General features: G+C 43.1%; 1 protein-coding gene across 5 annotated transcripts in view; it reads right to left on the bottom strand.

Annotated features, from left to right (window-relative positions):
* Nucleotides 1-19,794, bottom strand: part of si:dkey-71h2.2 (low density lipoprotein receptor adapter protein 1) — a 42,751-nt gene that overhangs the window by 21,462 nt on the left and 1,495 nt on the right. For 4 of the 5 annotated variants that reach the window (XM_047574313.1, XM_047574314.1, XM_047574311.1 and 1 more), the window contains exon 2: nucleotides 414-556. In XM_047574313.1, coding sequence (XP_047430269.1) covers nucleotides 414-556 — 143 coding nt within the window. Of the gene's footprint in view, nucleotides 1-413; nucleotides 557-4,779; nucleotides 4,917-19,794 lie in introns of those variants that run through there. The other variant, XM_047574315.1, reaches the window with a different exon arrangement.

Raw genomic sequence — 19,794 nt, 5'->3', positions numbered from 1 at the left:
TTGCTCAGGTCTAGGTGAGGTCAACTGACTACCTGAATAAACTGAATGAAAAGGCTTTTACATCAATGAGACATCACTGAGTCCAGTCCAGACCTTAACAACATTGAGAATCTTTGGGATGTGCTGGAGAAGGCTTTGTGTGGTCAGTGGTCAGACTCTCCCATCATCAAAACAAGATCTCAAGAAAAATTAATTCAACCGTAACAACGCCACAGCGAATGCTGCTGTAATCAAAGCTAAAGGCGCTCGAACAAAATATCAGAGTGTGCAACTTTTGTCTTTGGCCAGGAAGTGTATAACGTTTCCAATTACAGTGCAGCAAGCAAGGTTTCTGAAGCTTGGAGCATGAAATGTCAAAGCTGATAATAACAAGCATTATAAGGCTCTTTAGATTCAAGGGAGCAGTGACTCACCGTGGCTACGATTCTACGAATGGCGGCAGAGGCCATGTCCTCTCCTTTCGGCTGCCCCACCAGAGTCATACCCAGGTACTTCACGTTGAACACCATCCCCTCCAGCAGAGTCTCCTTGGTGTCCGTCCAGTTCTCAGGCAGCTCTGATTGAACAAAAAGACATAAAATGTTTCAGTACACCTTAACAATTTCACATAATCAAATGATTTGATAGGGGAAATCTGCTTCACTAAATACGAGTGCCGAATATCTATGTCATCTTTTTACATACGTGTGAATGGATCTAATACATGAACATGTCACAATCCACTTAAACAGGCATTTAACTCGATTAGAGGGAATTCTAATGTGTCACATTTCTTTAAATACTCATTTAAAAGACTGACAGAAGATTTCTGACAGAAGTTAGAATTTTTGTAGTTGCTTAGTTCCAACAGAGACCCTCAGGTAAAGCGCAACACAGTGTCTGCCATGTCTTGTTTTGCTGTGATTTCCAACAGGTAGCAGCAAGCTGTCCTCGAGCTGACTGCTGCAGGCGCTGTGAAAGAGGGGGGGGAGAGGCCGCACCCCATGCAGAGAGCTGAAAATATCTCTCGGTGACACCTGGGCACCCTATGGATGAGCAGCAGGGGAGGAATAACTTACAAAACTATGTAACAAACTTAGGGGAGGGAGGCAGCTGAAACATTCTCTCTTGTATTTAAAAATACAATAAATGCATAGCCAGCTAAAAAATGATTTAACATCGGAGTCCAGTGAGTGATGCTGACAAAGGCGTGTGAGTGTCCAACGTAATATCGGGCTATCCGGGCATTAAATGCTTCACACGGGCTCAGCCATCTGTCACTGGCAGACCCCATGCAGCTGTGAAGGCGAATAAAACCCCCCCTCTTGAGCCCAACAACTCTGAATTATTAACCAATCTTCAATCACAACGTGGGGGGCCATTTCTAAATCTCAGATAAAGAGAAAAATAAATTGTATTATTAAATGTGAATGCAGCGTACTGCAGGTCGCTCGACTCTTCTGGATGAGGGAGGAATGCATGAAGTAATGCGTTTACCGTCTACAGCCTGCGAGAGTGCTCCTTTATGGCTTTATTGAGGGAAACATCCAACCTTTCCCTTCTCCACGGGAGGTCAAAGGTCAGGTTCAACTAAATAACAGCGCAGAGGCTCTCAGGCGTCTGCAGACAAACAATCTAACGGAGACGTTAATTAGATACGGCACGCCATGTTTGGAAGGTCATTTCACTCACGAAGAACAAAGACGACCACGGGAAAGGAGGCAGAGATTTATATTGATGGTATCTTTCAAAACATATGGCTGTATAAGATGTAGAGCACTAAACCAAAGGAATGAGACTGAAATCTAAATGTTTTTTGATTGGTTTTCATTCAGAAAAACAGAATATACATGTTGGCCCCTCATACACACACCACCACCCCCAAATGACAATCAAAACCAGGTTTAAAAAAACAAAAAAAACAAAGACAACATAAATTTACACCATTTACAACTATCCCACTGACATGGCACTCCAGGACCACTGGCAAAACTGAGAAATGGTAGGTCAAGGTCAAACTTCAACAAATTAAAATACATTATATGTACAAGACATAAGGCTTGACAGGAAAATAGCATCGATTGATAGTGTCCAAGAAATGAAGAATGCCTTGTGCATACATGAACAACTCCAAAAGCTTCACACTGAAAGAAAAAAAAAGGAAAAGAAAACTGAACAGGGTGGGTGGAGTCAAAACAAGTTCTTTATCATTTTACCCAGTATATTGTCAATAAGTAGTATTTAATGTAGTTTATCCACATGTTCCATAAACTCTCAGATTGATCCTTTTCCAGCCTGAGAATTAATGTTGGTCTCTCGAGTTCAAAAATATCTCGGACCACTTTGTTCCAGCACTTGACTGAAGGAGGATCTTTTTTAAACCATCTCCTCGTGACCGAGAAGGACAATATATAAACCCTTTCACAGTGCCTGGTCTTAACCCCAGATATACGGCCTCAAACTTTGAGGGGATCATTATTCCCATGACTTTTTTCACCTTAGGTTCTTCCCAGTGTTTTGAAATGATGGGGCAGTCCCAGAACACATGAAATAAGTCAATGTTTTCAGCCCCATGGATAGAGCCACTCGGCCAAACAGGGTACGGACTGAACCCTCCTCATGTCTGTGGCTGAGATGCCTTGAGCAAACACCTCACCCCCAGATTGCTCCCCGGGTGCGACCCCACTGCAGCACACTGCTCTGACTGTAGACACCACTGTGTGGACGAATGGACGGGTCAAAAAGCAGGATCAATGCAGGATAAATTATTATTATTATTATTATAATAACTGTGTGTTTCTGCTGTCTCAAGGTAAACTAACCTCTTTATTTCAGCGGTGGGTTTAGCAGGTCTGTCCTGCCCTGATTTTGCTTTGCAGGAATTTACTAGCTACAAGTAGCATGACTTGTAGCACGGCCAAGCACACTGGTTATCTGAGCTTGTAGCCTTAGTTTCCAAGCTTTTGCCACCATGTACATATTTAAGAAGACCCTAAAAGATATAAGCAGGAAATGTCAAAACCCAGCTATATGCAGCATAAATGCAGCATAGAAATCAACAACTCCAATGCAAATAAGAAGTCTCCTTTTGTTTATTTACGTATGGAATGAGAGATTGTTCAGGAGATTTAAGGTTTTTGAGCCAGTCTCCCAAAGCTGGACCTGTAAGCTGCATATGAACTGTGTCAGAATGGAAATCATGACATATGTAGCAACTGTGAGGACAGTAGGGGTGAATGACTGTCAATCAGACAGTATTTGTCCACGGTCAGTCTTTCAATATGTTGGTCATTCCAAGCTGCAATGCATCAAATAGTGAACAGATTGGTTGAAGTTCTGGAAAAGTGTGACAGCGCTACAAAGTGTTACATCCATGTTGTGTCTCCACCAGGCTACACACATGAATTATTAAAGAGCTTTATGTTGATGCTGCAGGGTTTCCAATAAATTATCCCCCTAAAAGAGGAGCGCTTAAATTTTTAATAAATCCTGCGTGAGCCTACAGAGGGGCCGGGGCCGATAAGAGTGACAGGAACAAGCGGAGGGCGGCTAATTGGATTTGAATATGTTGAAGAAAATCCTCAGGAAGACTAAAACTCGTGAACTTTATTTGAGGAGTCCAGCGTGCACAGATGCTGCTCGCGTGTGAGACGAGAAAACGTGTGTGTGTGTGTGTGTGTGTGTTAAGTGTGAGATACTGCTCCTCAAGGTGATCTAATTTAAAAAAGCACAAAACAAGATTAGGGAGGCAGTGAGGCCTTGGTGGTGCGCTGATGACGTTTGCATCTCTAATAAACTGATGCCTGGCAACACTTTCACAGCCCGGATATTGCAGCAGGAGGACTGATGTGGTTACGTTCGCGCAAAGACCTCACGGTTGGGACAAAAAGGAAACTATGCATTAGAACGAAACCACGGAGCAATTCAACAGTAATTTTAATGCACGGGGCCTCAAGTGTATTCAGATAATAGTTATAATACCACTGCCCCGAGATGTTGTAAAATACTCCGACGAGTGTGGCATTTTCACAGCAGCGTGTCTGACTCGGGGAGGTGCTGTTGCAGCACAATAGGTGCCATGTGCTCCGCGCGCCTTGAGCTACATGCGGCGAGCTCCAGCTGTCTCTTACAGCACCACGCTCAGTAATTCAATTTGCAGCGAGAAGCCGAACTCGTACCCATGTGTATTCTGCCCTAGCCGAACACCTACATTAACGGTTAATTAATAACACAAACAGAAGCTCACAGACACACACGTGGGAATAACAGAGCGGGAGAGGGCGCGATCACAGATACAATTTCCTCAACGTAATCGGAGATAATTGTGTGAACAAGTGTGTGTTTCAGGGCAGAAATAAGAAAAGCATTCCTTTTTCCAATTTTCCCCCACAGGTCAGTAAATAGACCATTACTCCTTTTTCTTTTTAAACAGCATCTTGATTTGAGTCCAATGCAACGGGCACAGCAACAGTGTACATGAGCAAGGAAACATTCAGCTCGCTTTCCGAGACCCCAGTGACGCCCCCATCCTCCACATGCCTCACTGTTTTACTCATCTGATGGAACTTTGAATCTAGGACACCACCTTGACAGGGAAAATAGGCCGCACATTGAGGGAAGATGGTGGGCTGGGATGGTGTGGGTGTGTGGGAGAAAGGGAGGGAGGGAGGGAGGGTGGGGGGGTGTAACTGGTTTCCTGATTCTGCCTTGAGGGGGGGAACCAAGTAAAGCTAAGCCTTTCCATTCAAGCCTACGATCTTCTTACTGCCTTCTTTTTTTAAAATCTGCACTATAACTCACCTCTCCCGGTTTGTGCATCTTCAACTCCTCCGACTGTGACTGAAAGCACACAACAATCAAAACACCTTCTTCACACATTTCATTTCTTCAAAGGCACCGGCCAATTAGAGGGGCTCGGGCAGCGAGGTGGCTCCGAGTCAGGGCCGCGGTACGAGCTGCTCCTCGACAACATCAACAACAACAAAGGCGGAATCACGGGATCAAACAGCTGACGTTGCCAAGCAACCGCAGCCTCCGTCGGGGCGGGGGGGCGGTACCTGCAAATTGCATTACTGAACACCTTGGCCGCGCATCAAAACAAGGGTACAAACCGCATGAAGCGCTCGAATAACAGCGGAATTACCTCACCCACTCAACTAGAGCGGCACGTAAGGATCCCACACATTCAGAGGGCCAGAGGAGACCACAGAAACCGCACTAGTTTAAAACCACCACAATTTTGATTCCCTGCATTTCGATGTCCTTCCACTGACACAAACCTAATTTAACAAGAATGCTAAGAGCACATTATACAAAGGCATCCTAGTGTGCTGCATCCGTTCCTTACCATGACAGGGCAATGCAGGTTTAGTAAAGATGGCATTTTCTCATGACAATAATTTACCGTATATATGGGGTCTTTTAAAACTGCAACCTCAGTTTATTTTGTTAATATTATGTTTATTTTGTCGATCACGTATCAGATTCCAGAAAATCCTGACAAATCACAACCGCGTTAAAGGTTGTTTTGTGCACAATAAAAATACTAATAAAAGCAGTGAGTCATAACAAATGTCCATTTTTAAAGGTTGGCTTTTGCTTGAAGAATGGCTTTAACCTAAATAATAAACATAATTGTTGAGCAATGTTCATAATCAACCGTGCACGAAAAGACAAACTGAACAGGAGCAAACACCTCCAGGAAATGACTAGAGTGGTTTCCTCCAGTAATGAATAGATAGTAACACAAAGAAAGTTGAGGGTGAACCAGGGGTTTTCTTTATTTGGTGGAAAAGGCACAAGAACGCACGTTTTAAGCTGAGCTCACATTACATTTCACATTTTATCCCGACAAACTATTGGAGGAGAAGGCTGGTGTTGCTCCACAGTCTCCCTTCGATTTACGTCCCTTTCCCATGTGACTAAACCTGATTTCAAAACGAATTACAATTTTAAAACTCTTGAAAACAGCTTTTGGACTGGTTCATACTGCCATCATTTCCTTTACTATTCTCACCAATGTGAATAGGGCCATATTTTAACTTATCGATACATCACTGTGCAATTAAAACGTTCTTAAGAGCTCTGAAAAGCCTCTTAAAAAGGGAGAAATTTGATTGAATCACATTTCACATTTGTGCTTTTCATTATCTGCTCACAAAACTGCTCAAAAATATAAGTGTAAGCAGAAGCAATAAATAAAATGAACCAATAAAGAGATTTAAATTGCTTGGGTCTATTTTTTTTCATTGCCATGTAGTCACCAGGTTCACGGACCTAGAAAATCCATTCCAGCTTTTATTTAAAATAATTCTCTGGAGTAGAACGGGCTCATACTGCAAATCAACCGTTTTCCCCGGAGGTCCTTCATTGAGTACGTGCTAGCACGACTCTTTGAGTATAATTTCTTTCTTAACATACCCCTCACTGATTGCTTTCACTTCTAACACCGTGTCTACTGTTAATCACAACGATGATGTGAGCTGTATCTAGAATATGCATGACTGGACAAACAGAATAAAAGCAGAGCGGGAGCCGTTCGGGGGTGACCGTGAATATGGAGGAAGTGTGAAGTCTGTCGAGTGACTAACATCATGTACTGTGGCTCTGTAAAGAAAACACATGTGACAAAAAAAAAAATGTTTTTTTAATTAACTAAAGAAAAAATATACTTATGCTGAGCTGAAAACAGTTTTGCCTACAGATGATAACGACAACATTATATCTTTACTTCAGACCAGACGTATCAATCAGGTCGGTCAACGTGAAGCCAAATAGCTACTTCTCATTCTCATCCTCATCTTCTATAAATGCTTGTCCTCTGGAGGGTCGTGAGGACGCTGGAGCCCATCACAGCTGTCACTGGGCGAGAGGCTGAGTGCACCCTGGACAGGTGTCCAGTCTATCACAGAGAGACAGACACACTCACAACGACCTCCAATTTAGAATCCCCAATGACCCTAACGAGCATGTCTTCGCACAAGCTAATGACATAACAATGACGGCTTGATTTTTTTGAATGAGACTTTAGACTCACAAGGGTGAGTCACTTCAACATTCGCTTTTGGTTGCTGCCTGCTTCCATCTTGTTTGTTCAATCGATACAAAGTGCACCCAGGTGTTGTCAACTCTCGATAAAACAGAATATTACGTCCTGACTGCTAATTGCCTTCGACTGCAGTCATTATGCAAATCGCGGGTCTCAACCCTCCCATCATAAACCGTCCTCCGAAGGCTCCATGAATCATTAATTAGCAAAGATCAAACCGGTGTTCTCGAACGCGCTGGTAAAACTGCGTTATCTTTTCCACTCTAAAGCAGCATGTTTTGTCCTCAGAAGTGTCCGGAGAACGAAATGGGATTAGCACTGAGGTTATTTTGCGGACACGCGCTACTGCATGCTTCAGATTCAAAGCCAACGCAGACGTTCAGGTTTTTGTTCATCGATGATTTCCTGCACTCTATTTATAGCTGGCGTCCCAGGGTGGAAATCGTGCTAATATTTACACTGCAGACAGTGACAGTTGGTGTGTGGCTGGTATGATGCTGTGCAGGAAGACTGAGCCAGATAAGCAGACACTAAAACGTAATTTCTTTAAACAAGCCACACTGCGCAAATTCCAGGAAACAGAAATCTGTGTGTATTTGCGATACAATAACTTGAAATAACATTCAGTGTAATCTGGGAACAGTTGTTTGTTTTCTGAGGCAGACTGCCTGTGTCGGCGCTGATGCGTATCCAACATATCTTACTGCTTCAATGATATTCAACATAGATTGAGAGAACAGTGCAGAGCTGCTTTAACACGAGAATGGAAGTGAAGATTATGGCACCAACTGGCCAGGCAAACTTAATGCTGTAGGTTATTATACGTTGAGTGACGGGCCAAACATGACAAGTGTCAACAAGTCTGAAAAGCCAGCGGTCTCCAAACCACAGGCTTTGCCTTCACATGCTGCTCTACTCCTGCAGCTGGTGGGCTGGATGCATGTGCTGTTTTTCATGTTTGTTGAGTTCTGCCAAAACTGTGTTTGTGTGTGTGTCTGCATCAGGATGCATCCTGCTGGGGATGGCTACTACCATCAAGGAGTGTCATTGCTTTGGGGTGGGGTCCAGGTGGGTGGTACACGTGAATACCAGGTCCAAATGAATGATGAATGGTCACCAGAAGGTCAATACTCTTTACTTCTCCTGTCTTCTCTTGCCGGTCATAATGTTGTGGCTGATTGGTGTATGCAAACAGTGATTTAAGCTCATTAAAAAAAAAAAAACAATAACCAGCAAACCAATTTCAAAAACATGGTATCCAATATACACTATCGGCCGAGCACCAAAGAAAAGGCAGACAAAGATAAGGTGGTGGAGACCAAAGCAGAGCTAGAAGGAGATTGAGCATAAACCTTCAGGACCTTATATGTGGACTATGTAGTTCTACTTTTATTTTAATTCATTCTAATTTTAATGACTACTGATATTGCACCTCATTGCTTGGACTTTTAACCTGTTTCTCAGCACATTTGCTATAATAATTTCATGTGATAATGTATCAGTGTTGGATTTACAGTCTGTTGTGCTGTCGCCTAAGTTGCCAAGAAATGATGAATGGATATAAATTTAATATTAATTATGCACACCTTTTCCTGTCAAAGGGACGGTGTGTGCCGGCGTGTAGGTGTATCCTGTCTTGGATGAGGTCTTTATTTGGGAAAGCTTGCGTACAGACATGTAAATGCTCATCTGTCCGTGTCACTACGCCCCAATTTATCAAACAAAACAAAACAAGAGAAGTGACGGTCACAGAGGCTGTTTACAATCTCCAGACAGTTACAGTCCATCACTGACTACAGGGCATTAAATACGGAGGTGACTTGCGCAGCAAATGTCCAATAAAAGCGCCTTGGCTCGTTTTTATCGAGCGTTTCAGCAGATACTCAGTGCCTGACATGGAGGCCACTGGTGTCTTATTACTTTTGACATTTCCGTATGGATCCGAGGCACCAAGGTCGACTTCTACCCGATGACCTGAATGCACATATTCAACAGTTATTAATTTATCATTTTAAAGTAGCTTCTACATGTTGAAACAGGACTTTTATTGACTGAACAACTGAAGAGGAAACCAACGCTGTAAATCGTAAAAGTGTGAGGAGAAAAATGTCTCACTCTATATTATGGAGGACATTAAAGTTGAGTCGAGAGAGAATCAGTCGGTAAAATAACAGAGCCACTAACACAATATATACACTTCAGCCCTCCAGGCAATATTTCCTCGCGGCTATTTATTCATAAACCATAATTGCTCGGCACCATGAAAGGATTTTTTTCATTAGCAATTCAAACAGGGCGTGATTTTCTCTTTGCTGATAGAGATCTTTTCCCCCCAGGAGTCTGCCGGCTCCCGTTACAACATCTGCATGTCGCAGCCACGAATAGCTTAAAACACATCCACTCGTGCTAATAAACCTGTTATACTGAATATCTTGTTTTTTATTCAAGGGTAAGGCTGTGTCTCAGAAGAAAGAAAAAAGAAAAACAGAATCCCCCAGGTTTCCCCCAGTCCCCCGCGTCGAGCAGAGTGCCAGGAAACCAACACATCGTTTGTGTTGTCATTAGCTTCCCCGTCCATTATCACAGCCGAGCAAAGCAAGTCACCTTTGAGAGGCTCCGATCTCATTTGAGACAGTGTGTCTCGGCGCCCCTTTAATAGATGAGGACGTCCCACGGGACTTCCTTCTGATGCGAAAGAGCACTTCAGACCCTTCCGGCTGAGTGATGGATGCTGGTCTGACACAGTAAAATACCTCAGCTTCTCAGGTGTCACGTCTCTGGAGCACCAAGATAAGGGGGTAATCAATATGAGTGCTGGAGCTATGCATGTAGTGCTTAGTTCAGAAGAAATCGTACATATTTTGGAGATTTTTTTTTTTTTTCCGTTCCCCATTAATATAAAACAATTAAATATGAGCTAAAATAGGGAATAAAACCTCAAATAACACAAAGTAAAACTGTCAATAAAAACTGTGTTTGCATGATAAAATCCTAGACCAAAATGCTCCAAACTCTGGGCAGCTTCGATATGAAAGGACTAGCTGTTCCAGAGTTTAGGGACCACCACGGAAAAGAGCCTGGATCTGGGGAGGTCCAGTAACAGCTGGTCTATTGATCACAGAGCTCTGGGTGGAGTGTGGCGCCGAAGATTTCCTAACATCAATATTTAATTTGGCTCCAGAATTGTGCAAACACTCTACATGTTACTGCGCGCTTGGTTTGCTTTAAAAGTTAGAAGTCCCATATGATCAAAAAACTGGCGGCTACCTCCCTCCAAACTGGAAACATAAACGCTCCGTAAACTGGTGCATCTTTGATCCACTCGCCCACTTAATGACTGGTGAATGTGCTCATTCGCTTTCTAGCTGATCATTGGATCTGAAGATCAATACCGCTCTCATGTTTCTGCAGTAAATGCGAAGGGGGTTTATGTTTTGCAGCATTCACTTTATAGCTGTCACCCTTATCACCAGGGCATTCATTATTGCACAGGAGAAGATGTAATAATCCCTTGTGCCAAGATCCCAAGCAAAACACATTTAGAATCCCAGTCCAACTGACCAGCAGGGTATCAGTCAGCTACCAGCTACAAACCAACAAGTCGACACCTGCTACCCAGCCAACGGCAGTAGGCAGCATGCCACAGTTCATTGGGGTTTTCAAGTGGACAAGTTAGGCCCACGACACCTCAAGAAGGCTTAACAGTGAGTTCCAGCATCCTGGAGTCACAGTTCCACCACACAAGCCCGTTTCTCTAAGCATTAAGTGACTTTCAACCACCAAGAAATTAGCTCAGCCCTTTTTATTGATATTCAATGAATTGTGTCTTGGTTGGATATCCGAGCTACCTCTCACCCCGGGAAGGAAAGGGGTGGAATGAGGTTACCGACCCTGGTTCGGGTAGGGGGTGGGGGGTGGGGGGTGGGGGATGAGGATATAGGACTGAACCACGACCAAGCAGAAAATTAATCTACAAATGGTCTTGTGGTTTGCCCCAAACATGCGGACCGAACGAAAACCCAAAAACTTCCTACTCATGGTTCGGACAGAACCACGTAGCAACAACTAAAACTACTCAGCCAGCCCTACCGTTAGATTGAAGAATAAAAAATTTATGAAACCACAGTGCGTCGTTTTCATACGGTGGTGCTGATGGCAGCTTTATGTGAGGCAGACAGGCACACAGACAATTTAATTGCAGTTCTTTCATAGGAGCTGTATTTCGCCATCTATTCCCAGTATTCCTCCCATGCTACATGTATCTCCATGACCTTCATAACAAGGTACGTAGGGCAACCACTGACTGAGGGCAAAAAAAACAAAAACAAACAAAGAGAAAACGAATCCCTTGCCACTGCTCCTGGGCTTTTAGCTGTGAATGCACTGCAGTCAATGAACACAGTAGTACAGTAGGAGCAGGAGGGCGTATGCTGGATTTTGAAAAGCGATGACCATGGAGGCTGCATTAGACGTTCGCTTTGATTGTCATTGTGTCGTATTTTGTCATAATCTATTATTTACGGTTACTCATGCTGGCTTTTCTACGTGTATTTTCGAACACTTTGCCCCCTTCCCTCCTCAATCGTGTGAACTCTTGCTCCCATTAAATCGAGTACTGACTCTCGCTTGCCATATTTTTAGTTTGTCCTTCATTCTCAATTACATCAGTCTCTTTTTTTTCATCTGCTCCTATGACATTTCGCAGTAGCACTACACCCTACCAGTGCGATGGATAAAGTTTGCCTTGACGTCAAGGTCAAGTATGAGAAATCAAAGACTAGAGTCGACATTAGTTAAGAAAGACGACACCTGCCACCAGCTAGAAAGAAGTCTACATGTGGTCAGAAAGAATAGATTTTTTGCTGGGGAGGTTTATTGACTGAAGCATAGATTATGTAACAGGAGGTTTAATCTTTTTTTAACCCTTTAAACCGTATGGATTGCCCGTGATCCGTTAAAGCATGTGGTATTTCAATTACCGAATGTTTGCGCTATTGACAAAATTGGGAACTGGGAAGTTGCGCTTTTGTCTGGAAGACCTTTGTGACATGTCAAGGGTATACCTAACTTTGTCTTTACCAACAAATTCCTCCAAACAACTCTCTTCCTGGGGCTCCCCGGTCTTGCGTTGCTCCCCAACTGCAGCCAACAGCAGCGGTGCGTCATCAATACCGTAGCGGCGGCTTTTTTGTTGTTTTGTTTTTCCCAAAAAGCGCAACTTCCTAAGGTTCCTCCACATCAGTCTCTCTTTTTTCATCTGCTCCTATGACACTGTATCCTCAGATTTTGTCACTGACATCTTTATGAAATCTCTCTAGCTTCAATATGGAATGGTGAGATTTTAAAGTAAATTAGCTTTTTTTGTTGTTTTGTTTTTCCCAAAAAGCGCAACTTCCTGAGGTTCCACCACACTTTGAATTTTGTCTGTCGGTGAAATAAGGTAATTCAAATGTGGATTTTTTTTTTTATGGATGTTTAGGTCTTAAAGTGTTAAACAAACGCACGAGAACATGTTATTGAAAGTGTCCTCAGTGTAGCCTTTCAAAACAATGGACAACCTTCAGATTACTAATTTTCCAAAAATGTAGTTAACGACTGATACAGCAGATCTGAACAATTCAAGACAAATCAAAAAGAATTCAATCTCAATCAGTCATTTTCCTCCACATTTTAACAGCTTTTGAAGTCAGTTGTTATCATCTGGTTGCTTTTATAATTAGTATCAACAGGATCAGAGGAATCAGTTGAGAGCTAATTCACTTATCTCAGCTGGGTTCAACACCAGCAGCTCATCTTAATTAATCTGACACTCACTACATCAGGGTCTTTTTCGGTGCTTTGTTTCAAACGCAGCAGCATGCGCACCGCGTTCCTATAGAGCACAGAGATACAGGAGTTTTCCATTTTCACCCTGACAGGTTAAGGTTATATTTAGGCGCGGGTTCCTCGGCTCTCGGTGCTGGGCTCAGATAGGGGCGTGACGTGTCGGAGGCTGCGAGGGGAGTTGAATCTTTTAGAGGTACAGAACAGAAATGGGATTTTTCCATCTAGTGGGGGAGCGGGTTTGCTGTGATGCGCACAAAGACGAGGCATCTGCAGCACTTAATCTCTTTCTCGCACACCCAACACACACGGATGCAAAAAAACAGACAAAAAAAAAACACACACGTACAAAGACTCTTACACCAGACTGACAGCACATCCCGTTTCACAGACAGCTGCCACGCACATCAAACAGACTCAAAAGTGTACGCGCCAAACTGAAAAACCGGATTGTTTGTGCGCGTGCTCGTGTGCGCTGCCGCAGTTGAGTGAACAAGCACCTCGCTCTCCCGAGATAGGGTCTCTCGGTTTCCCTCTGTTGCATAATTCACTTCACCTGAGGCCAGAGGAACCTTGTTGATGTTAAAAACGCTCAGGAGAGACGGCAGCAGAACGGCATGATAATGAACTGAATATATAAGACACTAAAACATTAATTTGATCGCACGTGGTCGTGTTTATGGAGGGGACATTGAGTCACACATGTCAGAATTAGTGTGGGAGTGAAAGACGCCTGGATGATTCAGATGGATGGAACAGTGATGGACATAACATAGAAGGCTTTTTTTTTGTAAAAAAAATAAAAAGAGTTCATCAAACATAACCATTTACAGCAGATGTAGTGTAAAGCTATATAGTGTGGGCTGTAATAAAGCTCTCACGGGCCTCACAAGAAGAATCAATATGGAGTATGATGTGGAGCAGTTTTTAATAACATGAGGCCCAGGTTTAAAAATCAATATTTGTGGAGTGAGACGAGGAAGAAAATATACCCACTACTTGAAACGTGTGTGAATATGAAATGAGTGCTTAACCATTGGGGGTTAACTGTCGACCTGAGATAAAAATAAAATGATCAGAGAAATGCATAAATGCTGTTCAAAGTGTAAAATGTTAAATGAAATCTGCGCTTCGAAATTCAACCGAGCCCGCAGTTTTGTACTACGAGCACCAACGACGCCTTTTGTTTTGACTACACAGCAAATTGAAACGCACTGCGTTTAATATATCGCAACTTAAAATATTCTCTGTGATCCTTAAGAAGGAATTAAGGTGCATCTACTTGGCACAGTTGGGACTTAAAGGCTTTAGCGCAGAAATTATAGTTGCAGAATAAAAGGCAGATGGGCTCAGACTGAGCTTTGATTAAACCCGGCCCTATGACAGGCGAAGAATGAGGCTTTATTAAATCTTCAAAATACCCACGGCAACCATGGGATTAGCAGAGCGACAAGAGGAGCATTTAGTGGTGAAGCACTTGTCAACCCAGTGTGACGTGTCACACCTGCCCCAAAAAAAACCTTAGTGGTGCCAATTTCCTAAACCTATTTAACGCTGCCTGTCCTCGAAAATGAGGGAAATACAACCAGAGAGATAAACCTCATAACCCAAACTGTCTCTACGAGAGGGACATGATGGGACAAACACCCCTTAGACAAATAATACAACACAGGCTGGTACTCACAATGTTCTTCCACACAAAAATAGAGCTGTTACGTTCATGTAGGACACAGTCGAGATAGAAATAGAAATATGGGACAATACAACAAAGAGTCTACACTTCTGGGCCTGTACTGACAGTGTGGCTAACAGCGTGCTAACAGCGTGCCGACACACTGACGGTGACGATGCTAACGTGCTAATGTTTAGCAGCCATTCCTTTTTTTCACCAAAGTGACGACTGCTAATACGTCATAGTTATTCTACATTCTAGTTATTTTACATTAATCCATAAACTGATTTTTCATAAAACAAAACTTTAGAAAAGTTGAGGAATCATCCAAATGGTAAACGGTGACTTGTACGGCCAAAACTACACTTAATATGTTTTACCAAGGTGGTTACATTCTCCCCCACTGGTGGCAGCTCCCACTTCAAGTCATGCTGATAAAGAGAATTTAATCAAAGCTGTCTAAACCAAATCGAAAAAACAAGGGCGTAATAAAAAAATTATATAATAATATATTTTTTTTAATTTACAACATTCACGCTCCTCATGTGGTCTTTATACTGTCTGTGATATAAGCTTGCATCTCTCACTAGCTTTCAGACCTCAAAACAACAAGAATGCTGCATTAGAACAATTACAGTGAGTTTTGTCTGATTCTTGGTTGGTGCGTGTGTCAGTATGTTATGTTACGCAAGAACTCAACAAAAATTCTAGCTTAACTCAGCTCTGACAGCGTCATCCTGGCGTCCCAGAAAAGATGCAGACACTATTATTCCATGCTAAACAAACAATGTTTAGTCTCCCATCAGCCTTTCTCCCCAAGCTGATGTGTGAAAAGTTTTGCAGAAAAATAATACAGATGTTTTTTTTTTTCATTCAAAATGTGAATTTTTCATGTCATTATGATCTTTGGTGGCGAGTTAACTGAAACATATAACTGAGCACCCAGAATAGTCAGTCAGCTATTGATTATCCTGAACCTGGTTGCTTCCCTAATGACGATAACACTTTATGGCAGCGCAAACAGTCTGTTGAGACCTTTCCGTCAGAACAAACACGGCCACAAAGGACATGAGTCACACACTGGGCTTTTTGGGGGTAGGAGCACAAATCATGTTTGTTCAATTTCAGTTTCTGCTGAAACCAAGTGAGAAAACGAGAGTCAAGTAAGAAGCAGGAAATCATGTCGTATGTGCAGAGATGTCACTGAAGTGGTTGAGCTTTTGAGTATAATCCTACTAATCAGCCTGTTGAAGGGGGAGATTTAGCTCATGTACTGTCGTTCCCTTCTGAAGTGGAAAGAGTCAAAAGGTTATCCACACCAATTTATTCTTTTATATACATAAAAGTATAGCTAACAAGTATGTTTTGAAACAGAACATATATTTGTTTGAACCTATTAGATGCAAATTCACTATAATTTACAATGTTGGCTAAGCTCCCTTAGTCACAATAACACTACAGAAGACAAACTTAATAATCCAGAATATTTAATGATAATCGTGACCCCTCTAACGTATGGATTCAAAGGACATTAGAGTAATATAGAGTACAATAGGTTTAAATAACTAAAATCCATCAATTCAGTCCGAGCAATAACTCACAACCTGGACAACTGCTGATGTTTGAAATTAGAAATCTTTTAGAAAGGTTACTTTCCTTAAAGCACGATCCATGAGAACTCATTAGCAGCACTTTATCATCCAATCTATCCCCAGCCTCTGACTGCTGAGACTGATGAGGGTGCGAGCATGAATTATGCAGACTGGAGGTGGGAAATCTGCTCACTTAAATCACGGTCTGAAATACCGATGCTCAGCTAAGACTACATAGATACATATATCAGCTAACTTCTCTTTTTAATGACTGTACGCATCTCAACAAATATCCCTCATGGTCCATTAACCATTTGCTCAAGTAATTCCAGCGCCAGGGCAAAGTACTGAAATGCCCCTTTTCCAACAAACTATTACTATAATATTAAGCTAGATTTAGGCTATTTAAGTTACACAAACTGTAAATCCAACACATAACTTGAACCAACTCATGAGTTTTATACTAGAATTATTTACAGTGATAAAACCACATAAGGCAGAAATTCATAAAAATAGTTTTAATTGTAGAAAACCGAGAACTGATTGGTGGGCAGGGTTACAGACCAAATAAGGAAAAGTGAAAGCTAGGAGCATCTCGCACGAAGCTGCTGTTCCAACAAGTACAAAGAGAGAACTCTGCTGCCGGCTTCGATCGGACCCTGCACCAAGTTTATGAAGTTAAAGAAGGACTTCAGGGACCAGAGAAGAGAACTGGGATGCGGCCAAAAAGGCAGGCAGGCCGGCTGTTGAGCTCACATAGTTTTCTCAGGAATGTCTGACTCCACTTTTTCTATTTACAAATGTTATTTGCGCTTGTGCGTGCGTTTCTTATTGTGCGCATTATTCATTTTTTGTGTAGCTTCAAACAGAGCGGAGTGCCGTAAAAAGGTCATGTGCCATAATTATGCTAATACAACCTTTTCCTAAATACGTCATGTTAAATATGTCAGGCGTAAGTACTGGACTAACCACTGCACTGCAGTTTGCAGGTAGAGTGGTACTGCAGGGAGAACTGGATCATGCAGGAAAAACCAGGACACTAATGGGCCACTACGCCGTGATGTCACTGGTTTTAGCACGATGAACAAAAATTATATTCATCACCATTATGCTCAGAGCGCAGCAGGAATCTCGAAACCAGCTGAAAACATGGCTCTCTGGATGGCTGAGGTGTAAAGGCATCACAACCGCATTCCAGTGCATTTGGTGCGTAATAAAGCTTCATTAATGCCAGCTAATTGCGCATCGCAGCAGAACGCCAGATGATCGGTCCCCAATTATCAAGTCATCACGTTATAATCGCATTCAAAGCATAGGAATCCTCTAATTTGCCACGGCTTTCATCCCTCTCTTTGACGATCCCTCCATCATTTCCTATCATGAGAGGGAGGGGGGGGGCTCCTCCTCCTGCTCCTCGCCGGTATCTCCCTCACTCACGGGTATCCGAGTCTTAACGAGCCGTCGAGAGATAATTGCTCCTCGAGGGCAGAGCGAACTGACACCGGCGCCTCCTTCGTGTCATTCAGTCACGCCCCAGTCAGGTTTAATGGAACCGCAGGCCGTAGTCACCGCAGGAGCTCTCAAACCTAATGACTGTTGAGTTCACCAACCTCAGATCAAGCGCCGATCTGCGCCGCAAAGCACGGCGATGTACTGTAAATTGCATTTTCTGACAGGCGATCAAAGGATCCAACAGAAGCACACCTTCCATTTTGTTCCTTTCACATCGTTCACGCGGCTGTGCAGACACAGCAAGAAACGTCTATGTACCATTTTCGACTGAAGGGGATACGGTGAGCGCCAAGGGCAACAGGGTCTGACTCGCGAGACACGGGAAAAGTCCGCTTCGCTTCAGTGTGATGTGATGTGAAGAGATGGTTCGTACTCTAGGTACACGCTGTGTCCTCCTCCACGCTGCCAGTGGCTTTGACCTCAACAGACGACAACGAGCAGCCAGGAGGAGCAATGGCACTGAGACGCAAGCGTCAGTTTTCTACTGGCTAAAGAAGAGCGGCTACAGGAGACGTAGGGATGAGAAAGGTTCGACCATATGCTGATGTTGGCAGAAAGGTCAGAGGCCAACGAAAAGAACCATGTTAAGAGAGAAGAAGAACCATGTTTTTCCAATTGGAGCTGCCTCTTAAAAGCAAATAAAACTGAATGCCCCAATCTCATCTCACCCTTAGACTCCAGTGTCATTTACAAACACATTTTAGCCACATGAATATTCAAACAATAAACACTATTTGTCCAAAAATCAATTGTAGCCTTGTGTGTTTGTGGGGTTTTTTTTGTAACTGTGGTGAATTAACATCTTCATTTTGTTTGCAGTTTCCTTCACTCAATGGACAGGAGACAAATGATTCATCAGTTTTTGTTCCAAACTTTAATCACACCTAATTTGCGGTGCTGTGCCAAGCAGCTGCACTGTTACCTTATTTGCATGCCGACAACCACGCGCTGGCACAGGGACATTTTCCTCTCTCCAAATTGCCTGCTAAGTAGCTTCTGGACATCAGCAGTCACCTTTACTGTTTGTTCCGTTCGCGACCGCTGTGTTCACATTTTCCCCAGCCCCGATTCCTCCGACGCCTCAAACTGCGTCTGCCATCAGGTGCCGACATCCAGCTGGATTCCTCTCTCAAAGTATCATTCTGCCTTTCTGGCTCCAACAACAATAAGAGATGAAAAGCACAACGCCGAGGCTCCCGCTAATAATGTGTCACCGGCGATGTACTTCAAGATGACATGTTGGTGATTTGTTTGTCAGCTTTTGTCACCGTAAAGTCCCCGTGGTTATGAGCGGGAGCGCCGTTATGTTGGCGATGTTGTGGAAAATAATAACAACTCCTGCCCATCAGCGTTTGCGCAGAGGCCACAATCAAGAGCGGCCGTCAAAACACAACAATCCAAACCATTTATGGCAAAACCTGCTACTTAACGCTGTGATTCCGTGCTCACATTGAAAACCAAAATGCATCTGGAGGAGCCAGAAACTCTCATTGAAGCTCAAACCCAGCGAGAGAACTTTTTAATCCAACAGATTTGTGTTCAATATTCAATAATGGATGTTGAACATTTCCTACAGAGTGAGGGAACCAAGAACATCTTTCTGGCTGCGAAATTAATCAGTCATGTTTAATGGAAGCTGGCATGGGCAGACGATTTATTCGCTAAACAGGAATTCAGGATGAGGAAAAACAGCATGCTCGCATTTATGGCAGCGAGAGGCTTACAAGAAATATGGCTAAAGGGACTGTGGGGAGGGGGGGGGTTCAAGACAACACTCGACACATTGGTGAGACAGCAGGGCTGCAGGCAGCAAAGCAGTGTGCCACTGATGGCGTGATGGTTTGCTGATCTGACCCGTCACTCAGCCCCCACAACCTCATGTACTGTAGTAGCCCAGCAAAAATACCATAATATTGCACATTTTGCCAAATAGTTACCTGGAAAAACTAACAGTAAACATTAAGGTATAAAATTTGGTGACATGTGGGTGTCACTGCCCGATGCCATACTGCCAGTGGTGGACTCGGTTTATTTTGCATAATGTTAAGCCTCGGTACAACTCCAATAGGTGAGGTATATAAAGATTTGCCCATGTACAGCTGTCACATATATGGAAATAAGCTATAGAGTCCAAAGTGGTTTCATACACCAAGCTGTAAATGTGTTTA

This window comes from Mugil cephalus, chromosome 21 (genome assembly GCF_022458985.1).
Source record: "Mugil cephalus isolate CIBA_MC_2020 chromosome 21, CIBA_Mcephalus_1.1, whole genome shotgun sequence".
NCBI classification, from domain to species: Eukaryota; Metazoa; Chordata; class Actinopteri; order Mugiliformes; family Mugilidae; genus Mugil; species Mugil cephalus.
The sequence above is the reverse complement of the archived record's forward strand: the minus strand, read 5'-3'. Positions and strand labels throughout refer to the sequence as shown.